Source organism: Passer domesticus, chromosome 13 (genome assembly GCF_036417665.1).
Source record: "Passer domesticus isolate bPasDom1 chromosome 13, bPasDom1.hap1, whole genome shotgun sequence".
In the NCBI taxonomy this organism is placed as follows: domain Eukaryota; kingdom Metazoa; phylum Chordata; class Aves; order Passeriformes; family Passeridae; genus Passer; species Passer domesticus.
The window spans coordinates 8110891-8132228 of NC_087486.1; the positions used below are offsets into that span (position 1 = coordinate 8110891).

At 40.3% G+C, this 21338-nt stretch overlaps 1 protein-coding gene across 1 annotated transcript in view; it reads right to left on the reverse strand.

The window, feature by feature from the left end:
• SPOCK1 (SPARC (osteonectin), cwcv and kazal like domains proteoglycan 1) overlaps positions 1-21338 on the reverse strand; it is a 270064-nt gene that overhangs the window by 17909 nt on the left and 230817 nt on the right. Inside the window, exon 7 of the mRNA XM_064388358.1 lies at positions 231-347. Coding sequence (XP_064244428.1) covers positions 231-347 — 117 coding nt within the window. The remainder of the gene's footprint in view (positions 1-230; positions 348-21338) is intronic.

Consider the following 21338-nt stretch of genomic DNA (forward strand, 5'->3'; position numbering starts at 1 on the left):
TCTGTGTCTGACTGCCAGTTTCTAGAGCAGTTTGGGCCAGAGAGAGAGGACAGAAGGACTGCAGCTCCTTCAGAAAACAGCATTTATTTGCAGGATCAGGTCTCAGCTACCTGCTTATTCACTGGCACCTGCCTGACAGGATGTTGCAGCACCAACAGCAGTGCTCAATTAAATTCTCTCAGGTTGGAAGCTCCCACACCACCCAGTGTTGAAGGGAAAGGGTTTCTTACTGCCTTGTGCTGTCTCGGAGCTCGTGGGTTTGATGACACGGTTGGCATCCTCGTGCAGGGCCCCGAACCAGTCCTTCAGCCTGGACGCCAGGCTCCTCAGCTCCTTGTCTGTGCAAGCTAGGAGAGAACAAAGCACCAGGCTGAGTCAGGAGCACCAGGGAAAAGCCTCTCCCCTGAGAGTCCATTAGAAAAATCGTGTTTATGGTTGTAAAGTTCTCCTCATTAAGAGCTCTGAAGGAAAAAGAGAAGGTCAGGGAAAAGGAAGCAAGATAAAATGAAAATGTAAGTCATTATGAATTTTAAGTTGTACTCAAGTACTTCCTTGGAAGCTGACACGATTGGTGATGGAAGAAGTGTCACGCAGAGCTCCCTGCCAGTTGGCAATTAGAGCTATGTGACTATTTAACTTAAATGTTTTCACCTTTTAGGATTTTAGAGAAAAATATCAGTCAAACAGATGGGGAGGAGGGACATCCTTGCCTAGACATGCTACTCGAAAAAGATGCTAGGCATAATTTATAACCACATTTGGCTTTGTATAAGGCTATTATCACAGTAATAGAAAATATATATACTTATTTATATACAGAAAAAACTTGTTATGTTGCTCTAGTTCTGCTGTGAGTGAGACTCTACCACCTCTGAAGATTGTCAATTCTATTTTGTTATCTAGGTAAAACATTTATTTTCTTATAAATTTTACTGAGAAGTATCTAATTTTCCCAGAAATTTCTGCCAAGATATTAATGTTCAGCTGAAGCAAATATTTTTAGGGAAGAAAGCTGCATTTCTGTCAAAAAAAATTTCTTATTTCTGTATCATGTTTACTGCTTAAAATTCACACACTCAGGCAATTTTATTATTCCTACTGTGCACTCATTCTACATTTTAAATGACATTTCTTGAAATACAGAGCAAGACTTTATGCCATAGAGGCAGACATCCTTCACAGTCACAATAAGTCTTCTCCATCTCACTGCACATTATAATATCCCTCCTTCAACCTTATTGAAGAACAATTGAGTCCCACAGCTCTCCCAAGTTTAACTCACTGCTCCAATGACAAGGAACTTGCTGATATGTCACAGCTGTTCTGAGGATTTTTTTGTTCTCACACTTTTGTTTGGGACAGGAATAACTTTGAAGTTAAAAATAGAAATTATAACCTTGTGTAAATTTCAGGGGGAGAAAAGGATTTCCCCATTTTTTTTTTTCTGTAACACTGAAAGGATTTGATAAATTTTCTTATGAAAGATAAAGATATGAAGATCCTTAATCCTTTAAAGCTGAGTTCAGGTAAGGAAAAATCAGGTCTTAAACAAAAAATCCCATCAATGTAAAACAAATGGAAGACAACGCAATACTAATTGTAAAGTCGCCTACCTTGCTGAAAAAGCTACCACTTTATTTTCTCACTTGAATTAACATTCCATTTTACTCATGGTAAACTATTTTCATCTTTCCAAGTTGGGTGGAAAAAAAGAGGATTCATTTGTCCAAGAAATGAGTAACATAATTTTATTGTGCAAACCTGATACTTATTAAATAATCATGGTGGCACACGTCACTTTTAGGTGTCACTTTTAGGAGGCCAAGGCTGGAACTCTGGACTACAAACATCCACTCCTGTGCCTTCTGGACAGGTACACTGAGCTTCACAGACAGTCAAAGCTCCAGGAAAAAAAAAATAAAGAAAATTCCTTCTAGAGCCATTTGCCTGACTCAGATTTGTGTACTTCCAAACACAAAGCCAACCCCAGACACCCCAGCAACCCAAAGGAAGCCAAATGCTTTTGGGGACACTGGATTTGCTCCCAAACTCACCCTGTATGGAGGGCAGGAACAAGGAGCACACACCCCCTGTCCCCCAGCCTCAGCACCCTGCAGGATGCCCTCCCCAGGCCCAAATAAAGTCTCTAAAATAAATCTCACAAAGTGGTCATTCGGTGTAAACTGCATTGACTGGGGTAATTGGAATCCATGCTTTTAAATTGCAATGCAAACCAGGACTGAATGCACAGCATAGGTGGGACAGAAGTAATTAATTAATGGTAAACAGAAGTAATTAATGGCAAATCAGACTTGGAACAACTTGTCTCTATAACTGAGCCAATCAAACATGTCAGGGTCTGTAAAATGCCATTTATAATGAAGCTGTTACAGTTTTTCCATGTCTGTAACTTCAGCCATGTTGAGAAACAGCTTTTTTGAGGGCAGTGTTTGAGAGTGAACCCTGGGTGAATTTATTGCTTTTGTTTTTGCTGACCACAAACCCTGCAGATTTCCTTTGGAATTTGATCTGAGGCAAGATGGACAGCAAGCCCAGAACTGGAGTTTTCTGCATTCTGGATAGTTTTCCTGTGAATAATTGAGATACTCCTTAGGTATGCTGGTTAAGGATGACTCCAGAGTGAGTATGAAGTTGAGGTTCTCTCTTAGGATTGCAGTCTTTCTTCACTAGAATAAATACTGTTTCGTGAGTCAAACAGGAGCCAACTTTGCTATTAAGATGGATCGAATAATAAATTTCTGGACAAGACTTCAAAAATTTAATGCAAAGTTCAGTTAAATTTCTATTCAAGTATTTAATGCCCTCAGTCTTACTTTCTCCCACACACTAAAATAGAGGAAGTATAATTTTATTTTACATTTCATGCATTAAATTTTATTTTAATGCTACCATGTCTGGTTAAAAATATCCTGCCTTTCTACCCAATGGAATTTCATTCCATTTTTATTTATTTCATTTGAACATTATCAGAGGCATATAATCATTCTGGATTTGTTTGGTTTGGGGCACATTTGGGACACTTCAAAGTGGATTGACATTCAGAGGGCAGAAGTTTCATACAGACAAAATCAGTGCTCTGGCATCCAGGAACCAGAGCACTCAATGTTTTATTTCTGGTGGTAGGGCCCATTAGTTATATATCAAACAATTAGCTTGGAGGAGCCCCTCATCTGAGATCCTTACATATAAATTTACATTAGTAGAAGTTATAAAGCATTTTTAAGAACCCTCTTCATGAAAAATGCAGTGCAAATGTACCTCTTCACTATTAATAGAAGTTCCAAGTCACATTTCTCAGATAAGAAGAACAGGGCTGTAGGAGGAATGGATGTGATAATGGGTCTCTTGCTATTTGAAGATTTATAAGGAGAGAACACCGGGGTTGCAAACAATATGGATATTGACATGACTAGAAGCACTGATTTAAAAACCCAGGCTGAAGGGAATCACCAAGGGAGAAGACTCTCCACAGCCCCTCTCTCACAACTGGAATCTGTCCAGTCAACTGTCAGCAACCATTTAAAGCTCTGAAACAGACCCAAGTGCAAACATGTGTAAATAGGCACTTTCACTGCTGTGTGCCTTCTCCCAGATAAGAGACCCGGGCTTCAGTTCATCTGCTCCACCTCTTAAAGAGAAAACAACCCACAGTTCTTCACCCTTGCTATTCCACTGATGTCAACAAAGCTTCTGCTTTAGCAGCCATCTGATATCAGCCCCTCCTGTAACGTTAATTCCTGGATCCTTCCCTGCTGATGGCTCTGATGACCTGCTCACAGCCCATGGCTCCCCTGAGAGCAGCAGGCTGGGGTGGCAGCTGCTCCAGCCAGGGATGGAGAGGCAGGCAGGCTAAGAGCAGCTCCCCAGCCTGACCCAGAGCACAGTCCTGCCCCTGGGGCGGCAGTGGGACCTCGAGCAGGGCAGAATCTGTCCCTTCTCTGAGTCTCAGCAATGAGAATGCAGGGGAGGATATGAGAGCTGCTGGACCCAACAACATCCTCAGATCTGCATCTGCTGATGTGACAAATTATCCTGCAGAAGTGATTTATTAACAAGCAACTAAAGTGCAGATTTATTCCCGAGGGTGAAGCACTTGGTCCAGCAGTTATTTATTCCTCACAAACTGAAAGCACTGTTGCTAAATACCTATTTTCACCAAGCAGAAAGCATTAATCTGACCTAATGGAAAGCCATTAGCATGCTGTAAAGGCTCAGGCTTTTATGGGCCTGCTTTTGTTATAGACTTTTGCAGCTCTACAGATACTAATCTATATACATTGGTGGCGAAAATTAGCAGTATAATATTTAATTTCACTCTTTCAGATAGGGACTTTCAATAGTACTTAGTGATAGAAATCAACATTAAAACTGAACTTACCTGTAGATGCATAAGATTAAATCAATACTGAATCACATCCCATTTCTACTCCAGCCTAGCAAAGCAATATTGTAAAATCTCCATCCACTAACAAAATAAAAACCTCCAAACCTCACAAGTCCTCCTGCAGTGAATTCTAAACAAAACTTAATACTTAGGAAGCCCATTCCTGCAGGATCATATTAGTGTCTCACCTGCTGCTGGAATATTCTGGCACTGTGCGGCTGACAAGAAGTCCATAGTCCAGGAACAAGTTCCAGTGGTATGTTACACTATCTCCCAACAAGCAAAGTATGCAACCAGATCCACAGAATGTGTATGAAAGGTTTTGTGTCATTTGACTTTCCAGTCATCTCTCTGGCATCTGTCTGTTGCCTTCTCACTCCTACTGTTCTTATTCTAATAGTAATTCTTACAAATAGTACTACATTCCTGCCAATTACTTGTGGAAAGGCTCGTTCTTTGGGTTCATATTATTGTTATATAATACTAACTAGTCTGTGAGGTAGACACTGAGGAGCCCTGAATGCCAAAGGGATGCACCCCTGAGAGGTGGAACAGCTTCAACTCTTTCTGTACTGTAGAAGGAAAGAAACTGCAAATGCAGAGAAATAGCAAAAAGGAATATAAAGTTGGAGCTTTAAAAAATGCATATTTAGTTACTGAGCTAGTGTTCTTCCCATGCAAATTAAATCTTCAGCTTGGGCACAAGCCACTACTTTTTAATAACCTGCTTAAGGATGCAAATGTGCTGCATGGAGCAGAATCAATGGCTTGTGGTCGAGGTGACCAGCCACAAAACATAAATAAGAAACAGAAACCTTTGCAAGAGAGCCCATGGACTGAGATGCTTTTTACTCCCTGAGCACCAAGAGGTAGTGGATGTATTATTGGAGTCCAGCCCTGCCTGCTGCCTGGATCACAAACAGAAACCAGCCCTGCTGGTGGCACATGTGAGTGGTAACAAACTGTGCAGTCCTGTGAGCCTGGAGGACAAGTCCATTTAGTTTTGATTAAAATGTGATATACCACAAACCTAAATGACATTGCCCAATAGTGATATATTCCTCCACTTAGAAGTAGGATAGACATTATTCCAGCAATTCAGAAGGGAAAAAACTCTCATTTTTTGTATTTTTGAAGACTAACTCAACAAAATTATATGGTAAAACATATTTAAAAACAATGTGGCAACACTTCTTAAAAAGGTTTGACATAAATATACCTTAGCATGGAGTTTGACAGGAGACCTTTTGTTCTAAGTAGTAATTTTTATATTATCTTTGATTTTTGCATGCTTTGTAAAAAGAAAATGCAGCAATTTTAACCACGCTTTCTCTGACAAACATAATTATGTTTTCTTGTAGGTAAGTCAGCATCTTATTTCATCCTGCTATAATTGTGTCCACACGTGTGTTGATTATTAAAACAGGCAGTTAAAAAAATTATAGCATCTTTTGGGCTAAGAGGGTGGGTCTGCTCCCAGAAATGCAGAATAGTGCTCTAAACACTGCTGCTGCAGGAGCTGCTTTGAAAGTAAGCATCAAGATAAATTCAGGGCTGTGCTAACCTTCCACTTCCAATCCAACTCCACACAGATGCAGATAAACATACACACATCTGTGTGACTTGCAGATGACTCCCAAGTGTTTTATATGTGATATTTTGGTGATGCAATGCTGGCAATAATGGCCTCCACAAATATTTCACTGTTCGTGGTTGGAAGGAGTAATGCTCTAATTTGCTCTTTTCATTGAGGCCTCAGGCAACTTCTTATAACAATAAAAAATGAAGTATTATGCCAATGATTTTATGAAGTAGAAAGGAATGGATTGTTTGCTGTTACTATAAGGAAAGGTAGTGCATTCCAAACATGCCTTGATGGTCCAATCAATAAACAGCTCCTGTAGTCACCAGCACTTCATGACAGAGCTCTATTTGGATATATTTGGATATATTTGGATATATTTGTCTCACTACATTTTTGGCACTCACTGGCTATTCTTCCACAGGGTTGACCCTATGCTGATAACCACCTCTGATCCTCCTGTCACTTCTTTTGCCTTTTCTTGCTTATATATACAGCAGCAGATGCCAAGATCCTGCAGTTCAGACTTTGAGATGATTACAGGAGCAGCTGAGTTATTGGGAAGATGAAATAGGCTTTGATCTGGAGCTTCTTTAAAATGGCACATTTAAAACACAAAGCTCAGCTAGAACTCTGTGAACCAAGACTGAGAGCTACAAAGCTGGAGGCAAAGTGTACATCTGCTTTCCTAGTACTTACTGCTACTTCCTTTTGTGCTCATATTAATTGTGGAAACCCTGGAAAGTGCATCTTTGCCAGGTGATTAAGAAGCCTGGAGTTTTATTTTAAATACATCCAAAGTATAATGATGATGGGAGACTTTCAGAGCCAAGCAGGAAGCTTGTGGAAGTAACATCCCTTGTGACATTCTGGCCATGTCAGGTACTACTTAAAATGTTATCTTCTGCATGGTTCTTAGCCTCCCAAAATTCATTTGCCAGCTCACTCTAATGTTCTCATTCAATTCTGTCATAACACCTGAAAAGTGGAATATACTTACATCAATTGAAAACTAAAGCAGAGCAAATAAAAATGTCTGACTGAGAGGACTTTTCCAACAGTTCATGCAGCACTCTGGATAAAAAAAAGTCTTTATAGAGTCATCATCTCCCTTCTTGCCTTCCTTCTTCCCTCCCTCTCTGTTTTTCACACTGCTCTGGACAGATGTCCCCAGCAGATCTCAGAGGACAGACTCCAGCTGGCTTTAGCCATGGCCTGCCCAGCACTGGCCAATTTGGCAAGAGGGCTGAGTTCTTAGAAAAACTGTCCACTGCTCTGAGATTAAAGCAGTGTTTAAAGTAAACACACAGCTCACAGCCCATGGGAGGTTTTCACAGACACTTGACTTTGCTGCTGACAGCTCAGCAGATATTGTACTCTAAGGCATTGGGAATAACAAATAAGCAAATCTGGAAGAATAATTAAGAATAGAAACAAAACTCACTGTGGTTAAAATGAAGTATATGTGGGACAGTTGTTTTTAGACAAAGAGGCTAGAGGCTACCCTAGTGTGTATATTTGGGCTTTAAATGGAATTGTTTCCCACAGACCTTCAAAAGCCACAGCTGAAAATGTTAGAGATGACCTGCTGAACTGCACATCCAGGAGGCTGTTTTGCTTCACTCGCTGAACAAAGAGAAATTTTAGATTCTGATCCTCAGTAAAAATGTTCTGAGTTACAGTAGTTGGATATAACTTGAGCTGGTGATGTTAAGGGCAGCTGCTATTTTCCATAAAGAAAATGGCATTGAGCTGGAAAGAGTAAAATTCAGGAAGTAAAATTAGTAATTTGAAAGCATTTGAGAAGAAATGGGCAGATCTATTTATGTCCAATTGGAGTGGGAAAGCAACAGCCAAGAATAAAAATGAAAAGACTATATATAGGGGAAAAAAGTGAAAACACAGGGTGGTTTCACAGAATGCCTATGTTGAAGCATAAACTCATGCACCACTTCTCAAAAAGAAGTTGAAAATATTACTATATATGAAATGAGCTGTGAAAGACCTGTAATTTTTACAGTTCCTTGTGCAATCACAGACAGACCTAAACTGAATTAGGAGAAAACCCAATGGCAATAGATATTTTTTTTAAAGTGTCATAGTAACAAGAGATATTCATTATTATTTGATACCACTCTTTTAAAACACATGAAGGTGGTTCATAGGATAAAATTACTTTTACAGAATTCTGTTCTTCTGACACTACTCCAACTCCTTAAGTTTGTTCAAATTTAAAATTAAGGAGCTCCCAGTTGGTCATTGGGGGTTTTTTGTTTGCCTTAATGTGAAGAGCTGTTGTTTTTATGGGCAGCAAGATCCAAATGCTAGTGTGTGCTGGGTATGTTTGCTTTGGGGCAATGTTTGGGCTCTTCACCCTCACAGTAATGATCATTGCTCTACCTGAAAAAACAAAATGCAGAATATTGTACAGAAAGACAGAAGCAGGGCTCTCACTGTGAGCCTGAGTGGATCTAGCACAGGGCATTTCCAGAGTGACAGGAAAAAACCCCACCCCAAATTCTTCCCAGAATCCCTGCCAGGATACTGGATACTGCCTAAAACCTGCAAAGGGACCCAGGAATTGATTGGAAAGACTCCTTCTTCCAGGAACTGGTGCTCTATCAGACAGAAAAAAGGGGGAAACAATTGAGTAGATTCACTTAATGCTATTGGAGCCCCCTGTCCTCACTCTCTTCATGAGGGATCCTTGGAAAGCAACAGATAAATCCAATTTGCCTGTGCTTGAGCAGGATGGAAAGAGAGATACTCGTGAGTCAGCATATGCCAGCAGAAGCTGGTTTTCCCCCTCATTAACTTTTTTGCACATCAGCTGATTTTTACTTTATACTGAGTCTATCCCTGTGCTTATTTTCTCTGTTCCCTGCAGAATGTCATCACATCTGATACCACCAGGGCTTCATTAATGTAAAATGTTGTCATGTGGTGAATTATTCTTAAATGAGAAAACACAGACAACCCTAGAAGAGAAAATGAGGAGTTGTTGGACAGCATGTGGCTAGGAGCACTTGAAGGTTTCCCACAGGAATTCCTCCAGCAAATTGTTGGGAAACCTGATTGAAATTCAATAAGAAAGTGCAAATGAGACAACACAGCTCCCCTGTGGATTGCAAAGATCCCCTGGCAGGAAATCAGAACTACCCATGCACTACTGCACCTTGCAAAGGCAGGGAAGCACAAATACCACGAGGAGATGCAGCGCTGTGACCCAGCACCCAGGGCAGCATGGAACAACCAAACGGAGCAGAAATCAACGTAAGGAAACACAATAGTCCTGAATATTGGGAACCAAATTTGCAGGGATTTATGGCCTGACGAGGATTTTATTGGAGCCATTTGTACACCAGAGCAGTGCCATTACCAGGAGCCAGGAGCAATCAGTGTGTGAGCAAACACTCTTGTCTGGGACGGCTCATCCACGCTCAAGTGCATCCCATTAACAAAGGCATTAGAATGCACTTCTCATTAGAGCACAAGAAAGTGCATCTCAAGCATCACCCTGGCTTATGGGCAGACAACTCTGTGGTGTGGTGTGAGCAGGGGGACAGTGGGAGCTCCCCAGAGGACAGGACCCCAGCTGGGGGTGAAATGAATAAGCACCTCCTCCTCCCTCACAGAACCTGTGCTTGGGAACTTGCCTGAATCTACCCTGGCAAAGTGGTGGAGTGGCTCAGTTTTTAACAAACTTTGGTGCTTTTGGCTGAGGTGGTCACTGACACCATTCTGGCCTCTGTTTCTGGACCAAAGAACTGCTAAAGCACAAAACAAACTTCTCCAAGATTAAAAAGAGGATAGCTAAGATGAGCTGAGTGTCAGAGAGGGCTGTAGATAAAAAAGGCTCAAAATACTCCCTGCCTGTTATTTGCCTACTGTATATCTCATGTAGCTACAAAACTTCATTTAACAGAATAAAGAAAAATATAAGATGGGCTTACTAATGAGCACGTGGCACTTAGAAGCTGTGGGAATCAATAACTTCAAAAAAGTATGGAATGTAGCTGCAAAGATCTCCTACTAATGCATGTTTTGAAGAACCATTTAAAGATATGTCAATTTTCTCAGCTCTTGATGCACATTTGTGTATTTTTTGTCTTTTAGAGGCAGGCTTGAGTTTTGTGTATTCAAGGATATGGTTTATTGAAAATGTCCCAGTTTTGAAAAACATTTGCACTATTAAAATATTTAACATCCAAAATAATAGAAAAGCAGCAAGTGAGATCAAAACCATCCTGTGGCATTTTGAAAACCATAAGCTGCGCAATTCCAAAAAACATAAAAATGGCTGGTGTGAAAGGAATTTGTTTTTTGAAAAAAAAGCAACAGATTTGCAACTGTGCCTGAAAAAGCCTTGAAAGTGGCCAGGCTGACAGGGTGTATTGTAGGGCAGTTGTAAGCTTTTGTAGATGCAATTATTATCATCTCCCCAAAGCACAGGCAAGTCTGTAAGCAAAAAAAAGAGCAAAGAATAGGAGAAAAGTCTGCCTGGAAAGGAGACCTCCCCTTTCCCAGGCCTAGATGCTGACTTGCTGATGGCTTAAACCAAAGTCAAAATAATCTGAATCTAATCTAAAATTTGGTCATTTTGAAAAAGGTTAAATTCCTGGATTGTACCTGCTTAAACAATGAGTGAGAAAAGAGAAATGTTCTGGGAGGGGGCAGCAGCAGGGTTCTGAATGGAGATCTGGGTGGGTTCTTCCAGCCTCATCCCCTGCCAGGCCACACAAGTGCTCTTCAGAGTAATTATTTAATTACTCTGAGTGATGCACAGAGTGCCTGTGGATCAATGTCCTCAAAGTGTTTGCAATTAGGAGATTTTGTCAAAGGTCCAGCCAGGCATCCAGGAGGACTGAGGATTTGGAGTGCAGGATAAGGCTGCACACTGCGAAACATCAGCATCTTTCCAGGGGCAACTCTGAAACTGGGAACTCTGAGGCTGTGCTGGTTTCTCTAACACTGCTCAGAGCTGCCTGCAGGAAGTCATCCTTTAGTGAAAAGAGTATTTTGCCTGGATTTTGTACCAGGATGTCCAGTTAAAATCCCAGATTTGAGTACATGTAGACCATATTAGTCAAATTACACTATGGGCCTGCATCTGTTTTTCCAAGGTTCTGAATTTACATGGGTAGCTGAAAGCTCTGGGTGTCACACAATGAAATAATTTTAGAATGTATTATTTAGTCTTCCTCCAAAGGTTGCCTTATGCCTTTTAGATTTCACTATTCCTTTGGTGCTCCTTAGGGATGCAGGGATATAATTTCACATCCCAAACCTTTCCATTTTTAAAAATTTTTAATTCACTATAGAGCTGGAATGTACTATCCCCATTTTGCCACAACTTCTGGACACTGAAGTATCTGCAGGTGTCAGGAGTTTAGTGCACCATTTAGTATCCCTGCCACTGTCAGGAAAAGCAGTCATCCCACAAAGGCAACAAAGTCACATCATTTCATTGTGAGCTAATTACCACAGACTGTTCTATGTGTGTCTCAGTGCTAAGGATCAAAAATAATTCCCTACTACACTTGTTATGACTGATCATAAAAATGCACTTTTAATGTTAATAAAATCTTGGAGAAGTTATTGGGATTTTTTTGGTCGTCCTGAAGACAGTAACAGGAGACTGGATTTAAATATCTGTGTTCCAACAGGAGGAGGGGACACACATTCACTCTTGCTCATGGACTTGCAGAGCTGCCTCCATGCAAGTAATAATGCAACAAGATCTTCCTCCTTCAGCTGCTAAAGCAGGCAGTAAAGAGAAAAAATCACTCCTGGATTCATACCCTCTCTCTGTCTGTAAAAAGCACTGCTGAAAGCCCAATTATTTTGATGGATATGGAGGAAAGCCAAAAAAATAAGGACTTAGGTAAATTACAATGCAAGAACTCAATGTATATCTAAAAGTATCTCAGGATTTTGCAGTAAAGAATGCTTTCAAAGAAAATGATAATCTTTCTGCATTGAAAGCTTCTGATCTTACCATCTTTACTTCAGATCATATTAGTACTGAGCATCATTACAAGAATGTGCTCTTTGAAGCATGTGTACTCTATTTTCCTTCTATTCATCATAAATACTCTCTCTGTGAAAGCATGCTCTGCCACTGTGCACACATTTTTCTTTCTAAGACTTAATTCATTTCCTAAAGAAACATCATGCAAAAATCAATCCTGCCAGTACAAGTTCACAAGGCCTGATTCATTTAACAGATGATTTATTGACAACTGTGAGATAGAAAATAATGGAATGTTGTTACTAAGAGCAACATTACACATTCCCAAGAGTGTGTACAGAGATGGTACACACAGAGGACGTTAATGCTCTTTCATGGACAAGTGACACATTGCAGGAAGAAAGAAGAGAGCTGGCCATAGCTCATGGCTGGCTTCCAGCTTCTATTCCAGCCTCCCCTTTGCACTTCCACCTAATGTTGTTGCATAAATCCTAACCTTTGCTGTTGCTGGTTTGATGGAAAAGCAATAGTTTGTGGAGAGAGAGAGATAAGAAAGCAAGTGTCCTGTTACATAACCAGTTCTTCAGAGAAAATGTGAAAGTTCCACCAAAACTGCATACAAAGGAGCAGACCACAACTGAGTGTGGTTGTTGACAGTTTGATACCTAATCTGGAAAGTACTTGTTTAGGTAGTGTCACAGACAGGAATTAAAGACTTCCCTTCCTTTTCTCTTTCCTTCTTGTCCCTTTTTCACACAGTGCCAAAGAAAGCAGAGTCTGCAGTTCTCCAGGTTGAATACACCTTGGATTTCTTAATATGGTGTATAGATCCTTTTTATCTTCTACTAAAGAAGACATGGGGAAAAGAACCAATTCCCTGCACCACCCCTTTACCTATATATTCCACAAGTGTGGTGGGATCCTGGACTGTCTCATAAAAATAAAGAAGATTTCCCCTGAGCTGTCTTACGCTCTCATATTCATCACGACTCCAGTGATCGAATGTGACCTTCAGCAGGATAACTACTTTGCTGTCCCCAAGTCAGGCATTAAATCATCCAAATTCTAGTTCAACAGCTCTTGTATAAGAGTCCAAGCCCTAATGTCAGGTGCTCATGCTTCTGATTCAAAGTACCTGCACACACCCTGGGCAGAGAGCACCTGGTCCCAGGCACAGATACAGCTTTGACCTCTTGCTTGTTCCTGAGGAACAAGGAGCTGTGGATGAGCTGGCAGAAAAATGCCCTGTATGCTCCAGATGCCATGGCCAGAATCCTCGTGGAGAACTCATCAAAATGATAATTTAACTCCTGGAAAGCAGCAATGAAACATCACTGTGCTGCATTAGAAAGCAAGCAGTTCTGAGCACAGCCTGTCCCACCATATTGGTCCCTCAGAGATCTGACCCTTTGCCAGACTTCTAAACCCCAGCACTGCATAGCTGAGAAGTTGGTTTCTTTAAGTAACCCATCATGCTCAGTGCTAGAGAAGCATAGGAAACAACTTCTCATGCATGAAAGACTCTGTGCTTTTTGGAACAAATAAAAAAGTAAAGCAAATCCTTAATCCTTCTTTCTGAAAAATAGCAGGAAAAGATAGCAGGAAACTCCTACAGATTTCTGAAGTGCAGAAAGTGAGGAATGTTTGACATGCTTCATTAAACAGACCAAAATAGGAAATATTTTGAAAACACAGAGTTGAATACATCCATGGGACTCCATAGGAAAAAAAAAAAGAAGGAAAGATTAAAATCTGTTCCCAGAAAGATAATTTAAAGCTAGAATGATACATTCCCTCCCTAGTAATCAGTCTCCAAATAGGATGATTTAACTGAGACCCTCAAAATCTCTGTAACAGAAACTCAGGAAAAACTGATAATTTAATTGTACTATATTGCACTGTCAAAATTATAAAGTGAAAATGTTAACTCAGCCTACAAGGCCTTTTTACTGTGTAACAGAATTCACTGTAATTAAAAAAAATCTCAAGCACCCACATTTCATGAAAACAAGTCTATATATTTTCCTGTGTCAGAGGAATGGTGAGTGGGAAAGCCAGGAGGCAGAACTCGGGCACTGGTGTATTTACAGGCTGCAGTCACAAGGGAGCAGCACAAAATATCAGTCTAAAGGATTTCTTGAAGGTCCCGCAGAGGTGGAGGTGACAGGACACAGCTGTAAGTGTGCAGGAGCACAACTTGTGGCAATTAAGTGCTTAGTGGGGAGGAAGTTCAGTGCCAGGGTAGCCTGTACCAGCCTCTGAGCCAGCCAGCAAAAGCCCAATAAAAGACCTTTTTTTTGGATTTCCTTTAGGTGAGAGATGTGGAATATGACCTGACATCAGGGCACAAGGAGAGTGGGGAGCAGAGGAGGTTTGGCAGGGTCATGGAGGGAAACCTTACATCTGACAGTGTCTCACAGCTTACAAATTGGCTGCTCAGTTCCTGAGCTGACTGCTTTCAAGCAAGAACTGATTGTTTTCCCCTTTCAGTACCCTCTCTAGGCACTCTTAAAAGGAAAAGGATTCATATCAATTCTCCATATGTTACACTGTATATACAGCATGATGGAATATGTATGCATGCACAGCAACTGGGGATTTTCAGAAGTAAATCTGTATTCTTGGACATAAATATAGAGGTCAATAGGTCAACAAAGATTAATAAATTCATCCTTTAGCTCCTATAAGGGGTGGAAGGACTCACAGAAATGAACTGTGATCTGCAACAGAGTTGTAGCTGAATATTCACAGATTTCTCAAGAGCTGGATTTTTTTGGCTATTGATCTGCCAATCACTTTTCTGTCAGAGGAAATTCAGTTATCCACATCTCACTGAGCCTTTTTCACCTAGTTGCTTTTGTAGGAATTGTGTTTGTTGTATATCTGTATCTTTTATGTTATCTCAGAATGAAAAATTCAATAGCTGCTGTGTTGAATTCTAAAGATCATGTATTCTGCTTGTTTAGAAAATGAAAATGACACCCACTTTTCTCTCCTCTTGCTCTCACCATCAGTTTACTTTCAAACAGCTTGGTATATTTTAGTAAATTAAAAAAAATTTACCTTTTGTTATACTGGTATTGTCTGGGCAAATGCTACAGCTGTGGCATTGTCCCTGCCACTAGAATATGCTTGTGAAACTGTTGAATAAAAGTTCTCCAGTACAGGAATAGCTAAAGTGACTTCTCACTTTAAGACTGTTGCAATCATTCTTCTTTACTTACTACAGTTCTACCATAAATCCCAGAGACCTCCCCATTGTCTGGGAACTCACTCAACTCTCTGTCTGGTGCCTTGGGTCCTGTTCCAAATCACCACCAGAATTTCCTCCCAGCTCAGCATCCACTCTCTGCACACCAGTACAGACAGACTCATCCATTCCAAGCTGAGCATGTCCAGACAATGTTGATGCCAGCCCCTCTTCCTCCACTTCTCCAACTCTCAGCTACCTTCAGTGCCGTTTCCTCAAGAATCTTGTTCTGCCAGGTTTCTGCTCCTACATTTTTCTGCCTGTCTTCTTGCCGGTCCCATTTCTGTTCTCTGCAGCAATCTGGGAGAAGTCCTCTGTTCCCACCCTCCTTTTGTTCTCCACAAACACAAACTCAGTTCAGTTTCCAAGACATACACGTGAAGGATGGATGGATTGACTTCTTCCCATCAAATTGAAATTTCAGTTTAAATTTCCTACACCTCAAAAATGCCAGCTGGTCAGCTTACAGTCCCCACAGGCAGAAATGAGCTCCTCATTGCTCCTCTCAAACCCCTTCACTGCAGATTTTCCCCCACCCTTTTTCTGTATGCTTTTAGTGGGGCTGTAGCCTTTCCCGGGACTGTCTCAAGCTTATCTTTTCCTAAATGTTGTGCAAAGTCAGTAAATAATACCTTAAAACATCATTTCCAATCCATTCTCACAGGTAAGTGAATTTATCAGTTCTCCTCCTGCCTATTCTCACGCCCTTTCCTCTGGCCTTGCTTAGCCCCAGCATCTTCCCTCCATACCCTTCCAAAATGCTTCTGCAAAGACAATTTTGCAAAGATAGCACAGCCCAGCTCCTCATGCTGACCACGCCATCTCTGCTCCCCGCATTTTCCCACTGCTCTCCCAGTCCCCACACAGAGCACATGAGCTGTAAGTCTCAGTTTTGAGACCCTTTACATTTCACTTCTGATCACACCTCCACTGAGCCATCCCTGACTTCTCTCTGTTAACGATGACAGCCTTTATTACCCAGGTGCTAAATTTTGAAATGAGGATCTTCATCTTTTCTTGTCACACCTGTCAGAAACTGTCTGTAAACACCTGCAAATTCATGTTCAGAGACTTCTGAAACTCAACTTTTACATGATGCCTACAAAAATCCCAGACAAATACATGACAATTCTTGTCTGAGGCACTGCCTGTAAGACTGCACATACTGCTGACCTGTGCTGGCACATTTTTAATTAGCACTGCTGGTGTTGTTCCTTCCCTTTGCTTTATGTAGGTTGTAAATTTTTTGCTTAGAAACCATATTTTTATTCTTTTTACATGAAACGGGCATAGTAAATACCTGACTACTTTATTAGCTAAGCAAGGAAATTGTTAAAAGGAAGGCCTATAAAATACAGAACTGTACAACTCCTTCCAGATGCATAAAATGTATCTTGCAAAGGATATGAAGATGAATATAACAATTTGGCATTGTGTCAGAAAGAAAACCCACTAATTGGGATGGATGATGATAAAGAGAAAATCAAAAATTCATGGCATGATTTAGTTCAATGTAAATCTAAAAAACACCCCAGCAGTGTCAGGGAAATTATTCTATATTTGTTTAAGCGAGAGGCTGCGCAGGATTCAATTCAGCCATCTGTGCTTGGCCCATCTGTACTTTGAAAAGTACTGTAGGACTGAACTGCACCATTTCTGCTGTCAAACTTGGGAGACATTACAAGAGATGCCAAGGAGCACGAATGGTGGGTGACAGCACATCGACTGAGAGCTCTTTTTCAAATTGTCTTCTCTCTAGTTCCTTACAGATGCATTTCAAATCAAAATCACTGACTAAATCTTCCTAAGAACTCCTTGAAATTACTTTTTTTTTCCTAAATTATTCAGCTATTCCTACTCTTCAATGGAAAGACAAAGTACCATCGTCAGTTAATGATTATAGATAAAAAAATTAAAATAAATAGTGCTCTAAATAACAGAACTAGCAAAGTCTGCTTTTCTAACAAAGTCAGATTTTTTTCCTATGTCCCCAATGGCTTTGAGCCCATAGAACTTTCTAAAGTCACACGTGCCAAAGTCATGCCAAACTGCCTTCCCACAAAGCTAAATCTCCAAGGAGCAGCTACAGGGACTTTCCTGCTGTCTGCAGACTGGTGTCAGGCCAGGGAACTGCCAGATCTTCCCCTGGGCTTCTCTTTTCAGCCCATCTCTCAATTTTGTCCCAATCCAGATGGGAATCCCCATCCAATTCCACTTTTCTGCTTGAGCTGATTTACAGGTTCAACAGGTGAGAAAGGCAGTTCAGCAAACAGGTTGCACAGCTTTTATTAAAAACACCTCAAATATACTTAAATGCAATAATATACTTCAATGCCACTGGATGGGATCTCCTTTCAGTAATTCTTTTCCTCTTAGATCAACAAAGGTAGCTGCAGTGAACGAATATCTATATATTCAGAAAACACTGCAGTTAAATGTGGGGAGCTGATACAAAGCCACACTGGCAGAGAACTATATCTGTGCTGCAAAGAAAGTAGTAAAGTCCACTTAGCTGTGAATTAATACATCATGAACAACTGACAATAATTATTTCAATCTAGTGCTGCTGGCCTGCTTCAACACTTCCTTCCTTTTTTTCTAATCATATATTTTAGATGGTTTTGCACTTGACTTCTTAACCACAAAGGCACTTAGTAGTTTGTGTTTTCCATTAATTCTCTATATAATAGTAAGTGTCGCTTCCCCCAAGAGAGAAGTGTAAATGACTGGCTCTTTTTTATTTTTTTTGTATGATAAGAATGCAGACCTTGTGACTTAGGGCTCAGCAGAGCTCAACACATCTCATGGACCTTTACTCTGATAAGGCTTTGCTACAGAATGAGGGAATTCAGTGAAGTGTGGTCAGTGTAATTAAAATTGTGTTATGCTGTTGATCCACAGGCAGATAAATTCTATAAGAATTAAATTGCATTGGTTTGTTAAAAAAAATGGCTGTTTGTTTCCTTGTAAAAAACGACATCAATTTAAAGACGGTGAATCTATAAATCTGAAATGAATTACAGTAGTTCACAAGTTCTCAGAGAATAAACAGAGGGCTATTTTCTCCCCTACCAAGAGACTCCACACTTTATGAAGGTGCAGTGAACCAGTTTAATAACAATTACAAGCCAAAGGGATCTACATGCACAGATTGCTGACTGCTGGCACATTAATCCACTTTTTTTCCATCCAGAGAATAAACTTCTTAGCAGAAAATACCAAGATTTTGTAGGAGTGAAGGTCACAGGTTTAAATCAAAATGTTCTATTTGTAATTTTTTTATTTGCCATTCGTTGAAACAACTATGATTAGGTGCAAATAAGCCTGGCATCAAATGTCATGATGTGGGCAGATCTCTTTGCTCTGAGCTGAAAAAAAATTCTGGCTATTTTTCTTGTGCATTAATGGCAATATTTCATCATCTTCAAGAGTTTAATCACAATACCTTCTATCTGGAATATTATAAATCAAGAGTCCTGCTTGCTTGTTATATGGACCTGAAGTTTAAAGAGACTGGCCTTTTGGAAAAGTTATTCTTTATCACATTTAGCAGTCTGTGAAAATCAGAGTAAAAAGTCACCTGTTACAATCTTGTCTAACAAAATATTAATACATACTCTCTCACAGACAGCAGCAATTACTCACAGGGCTGTAGAGATAATGGGAAGAAACTAATGGAAATTACTTTGCACATGCAAGCAAATTCTTGAATTAAAATCAGATGAAAGTCAGATAAAATTGCACCAGGTTTGAAGCTGAAGCCATGTAAAAAATTTTTAGTTAATGGGCATGCCTCCATTCTGAAAGGAACATTAGCTCATACTGGGAAGTAATCTGTTGCAGATTTATGTGTGAATATTTATAATAAAGTGAATAATATGTATTATATGATCTTTTCCTCAAGTTATTTATGTAGTTAAGATGAAGATAATGTACAATAGAGTATATGAATAGGAGGAAAGATCAGGGCTGAAGAGCAGGAGCAGCTCAGAGATAGAAGAGAAGCAGACAGACTTTTTCTGGAAAGAATCAATTTCAAAAGCCTTGTACTCATGAGAAGAGAGTTAGGGTCAAACAAATGGATGTGGGGCAGGAAAGAGCTAATCTGTATGTGCTCAGGCAGTTTGCTGGGGATGAACTGAACTTTTTGGTGGCACACAACACATTCAGAAGTGTCATTTTTTTGCCAGGAGATCAGGTGGCCCTGGAGCTGGGACAGCAACACAGAAGATGGGAGAAGATGACAGAGCAGGATATTGACACACACAGCTCCTGTAAGAGCAGAATATTCACACAGAGCACCTGTAGAGCAGGATGCTGACACACAGAGCACCTGTAAGAGCAGAATTTTCACACAGAGCACCTGTAAGAGCAGGATATTGATACACAGAGCACCTGTAAGAGCAGAATATTCACACAGAGCACCTGTAAGAGCAGGATATTGACACACAGAGCACCTGTAAGAGCAGAATTTTCACACAGAGCATCTGTAAGAGCAGGATGCTGACACACAGAGTACCTGTAAGCCAGCTAAGGAGTGACTGAGTGTGAAAAGAAAGGGATTGAGGTGTGTTGGAAGATGGGAGAACACCTTAGGAAAGAGAATGTAGTAAGAGGGATAAGGAGATGCAGACTTTCCTTCTGCTGCTGTTTCATTGCTATGCCACACATTGCCTCAAATCTCATTTTCTCATGATTTTCCAACTAAAATAATCATCTTTAAGGATAATGTCAATAGTTCTGGAGAGAATCAACTGAAGTCTGCCATTTCCCATTTAATTTAAGACTCCCAAAGTTCCAGAAGCTAACAGTGAGGAAAAAAGAAATCAAAAGATGAAGCCTGTGATTTGATTATATCAAGAAACTACATTTTTCACTTCCAAAGTTGTAACTGGCAATTTTTTCTTTCTTTCCCCCTTAAATAGGTACTTCTGAAATCTGACTGCCTACCTGGTTCCTTATCATACTGTTTTTCATAGAGGTGGCAAATCTCAGAGGGAACTTCTATTCACTGCTAGCTGTTGCCATTTATTTTTCTCGTAGCAGATGTATGTCAGTTCCTTAAGTACGTTTTTTATTACTAGGCTTTTAAAAATCTCTTCTGCAAATCTGTGGGGGTTTTTTACTACATGTTCTCAGAATACTTGCAGGGTGTCAGTAAGGCTTATTTATGTATGAAGTTATTTATGGACAGGAAACAACACATCTGCTTCCTTCAAGAATGATTCCATGTGCAGATAAACCCAATATTATATTCTCAAGGAATTCACAGAAAGTTAATAGAAAGTGCTTTAGGGAAAAGTATCTTGATGTCTTGTTAGAATTAGCTTACAGTGACATTAATATTTTCCTTCTTATCCAGGTCTGTATGCAACATCTGAAACACTAGCGAGCCTTTTCTGGACAATATGTTTCAATATCCATCAACAACAACAAAAAAGGGTAAAATCCAGATCACTAGCAGCTTTAGGACAGCAGCCGTTGCTTTGAACTACACTCTACCAACTTGTTTTTCAAAACTGTTGACAGCACTAGGTATCACATAGATATCACAAAGCTGCTTGTGAAAGTGGTTTTGTGCTTATTCTGCTGAAATTAATCCCTTCTAGAGACAGATGAAAACACAGCACAATCACTGCAGTATCTGCCTGACTTGTTCACTTGAAACTCCTCCAGTTCTCCTGGGACAGTATCAGATCATCCACATCACTGTGCACATTTTATTCCCATCCCCAGAATCACATAAGGAGGGTGCCAGCATTCTTCTCCCAGAGGTGAGCACAATGCTGAATAAGCAAAGTAGGTAATGAAAGCATGCAAATAATACAGGCCTGAGCCCAAACTGTATACATTTTATTCTAAAGCATGGTCTAAGACAAATTCAAAATTGTATTTTCTCCAACTGTAAGACTGTATGGATACCAACAAGCTGCCCAGGGAGCCCAGCATCTAGAGAAATTTCATTTTGATTTGCTTGGTTTTCACCTGCAAGCCCTGTTAGAAGCAGTTGTGCTGGTGACAGATTAGATTTACAGTGATGAAGCTTGGCTTGGCTTCCTTGAACTCACCCATTCAGGCTCTTTGTTCCCTTTGTAACTACAGGTGTGCCAAGCACGAGGTGAGATGAGTG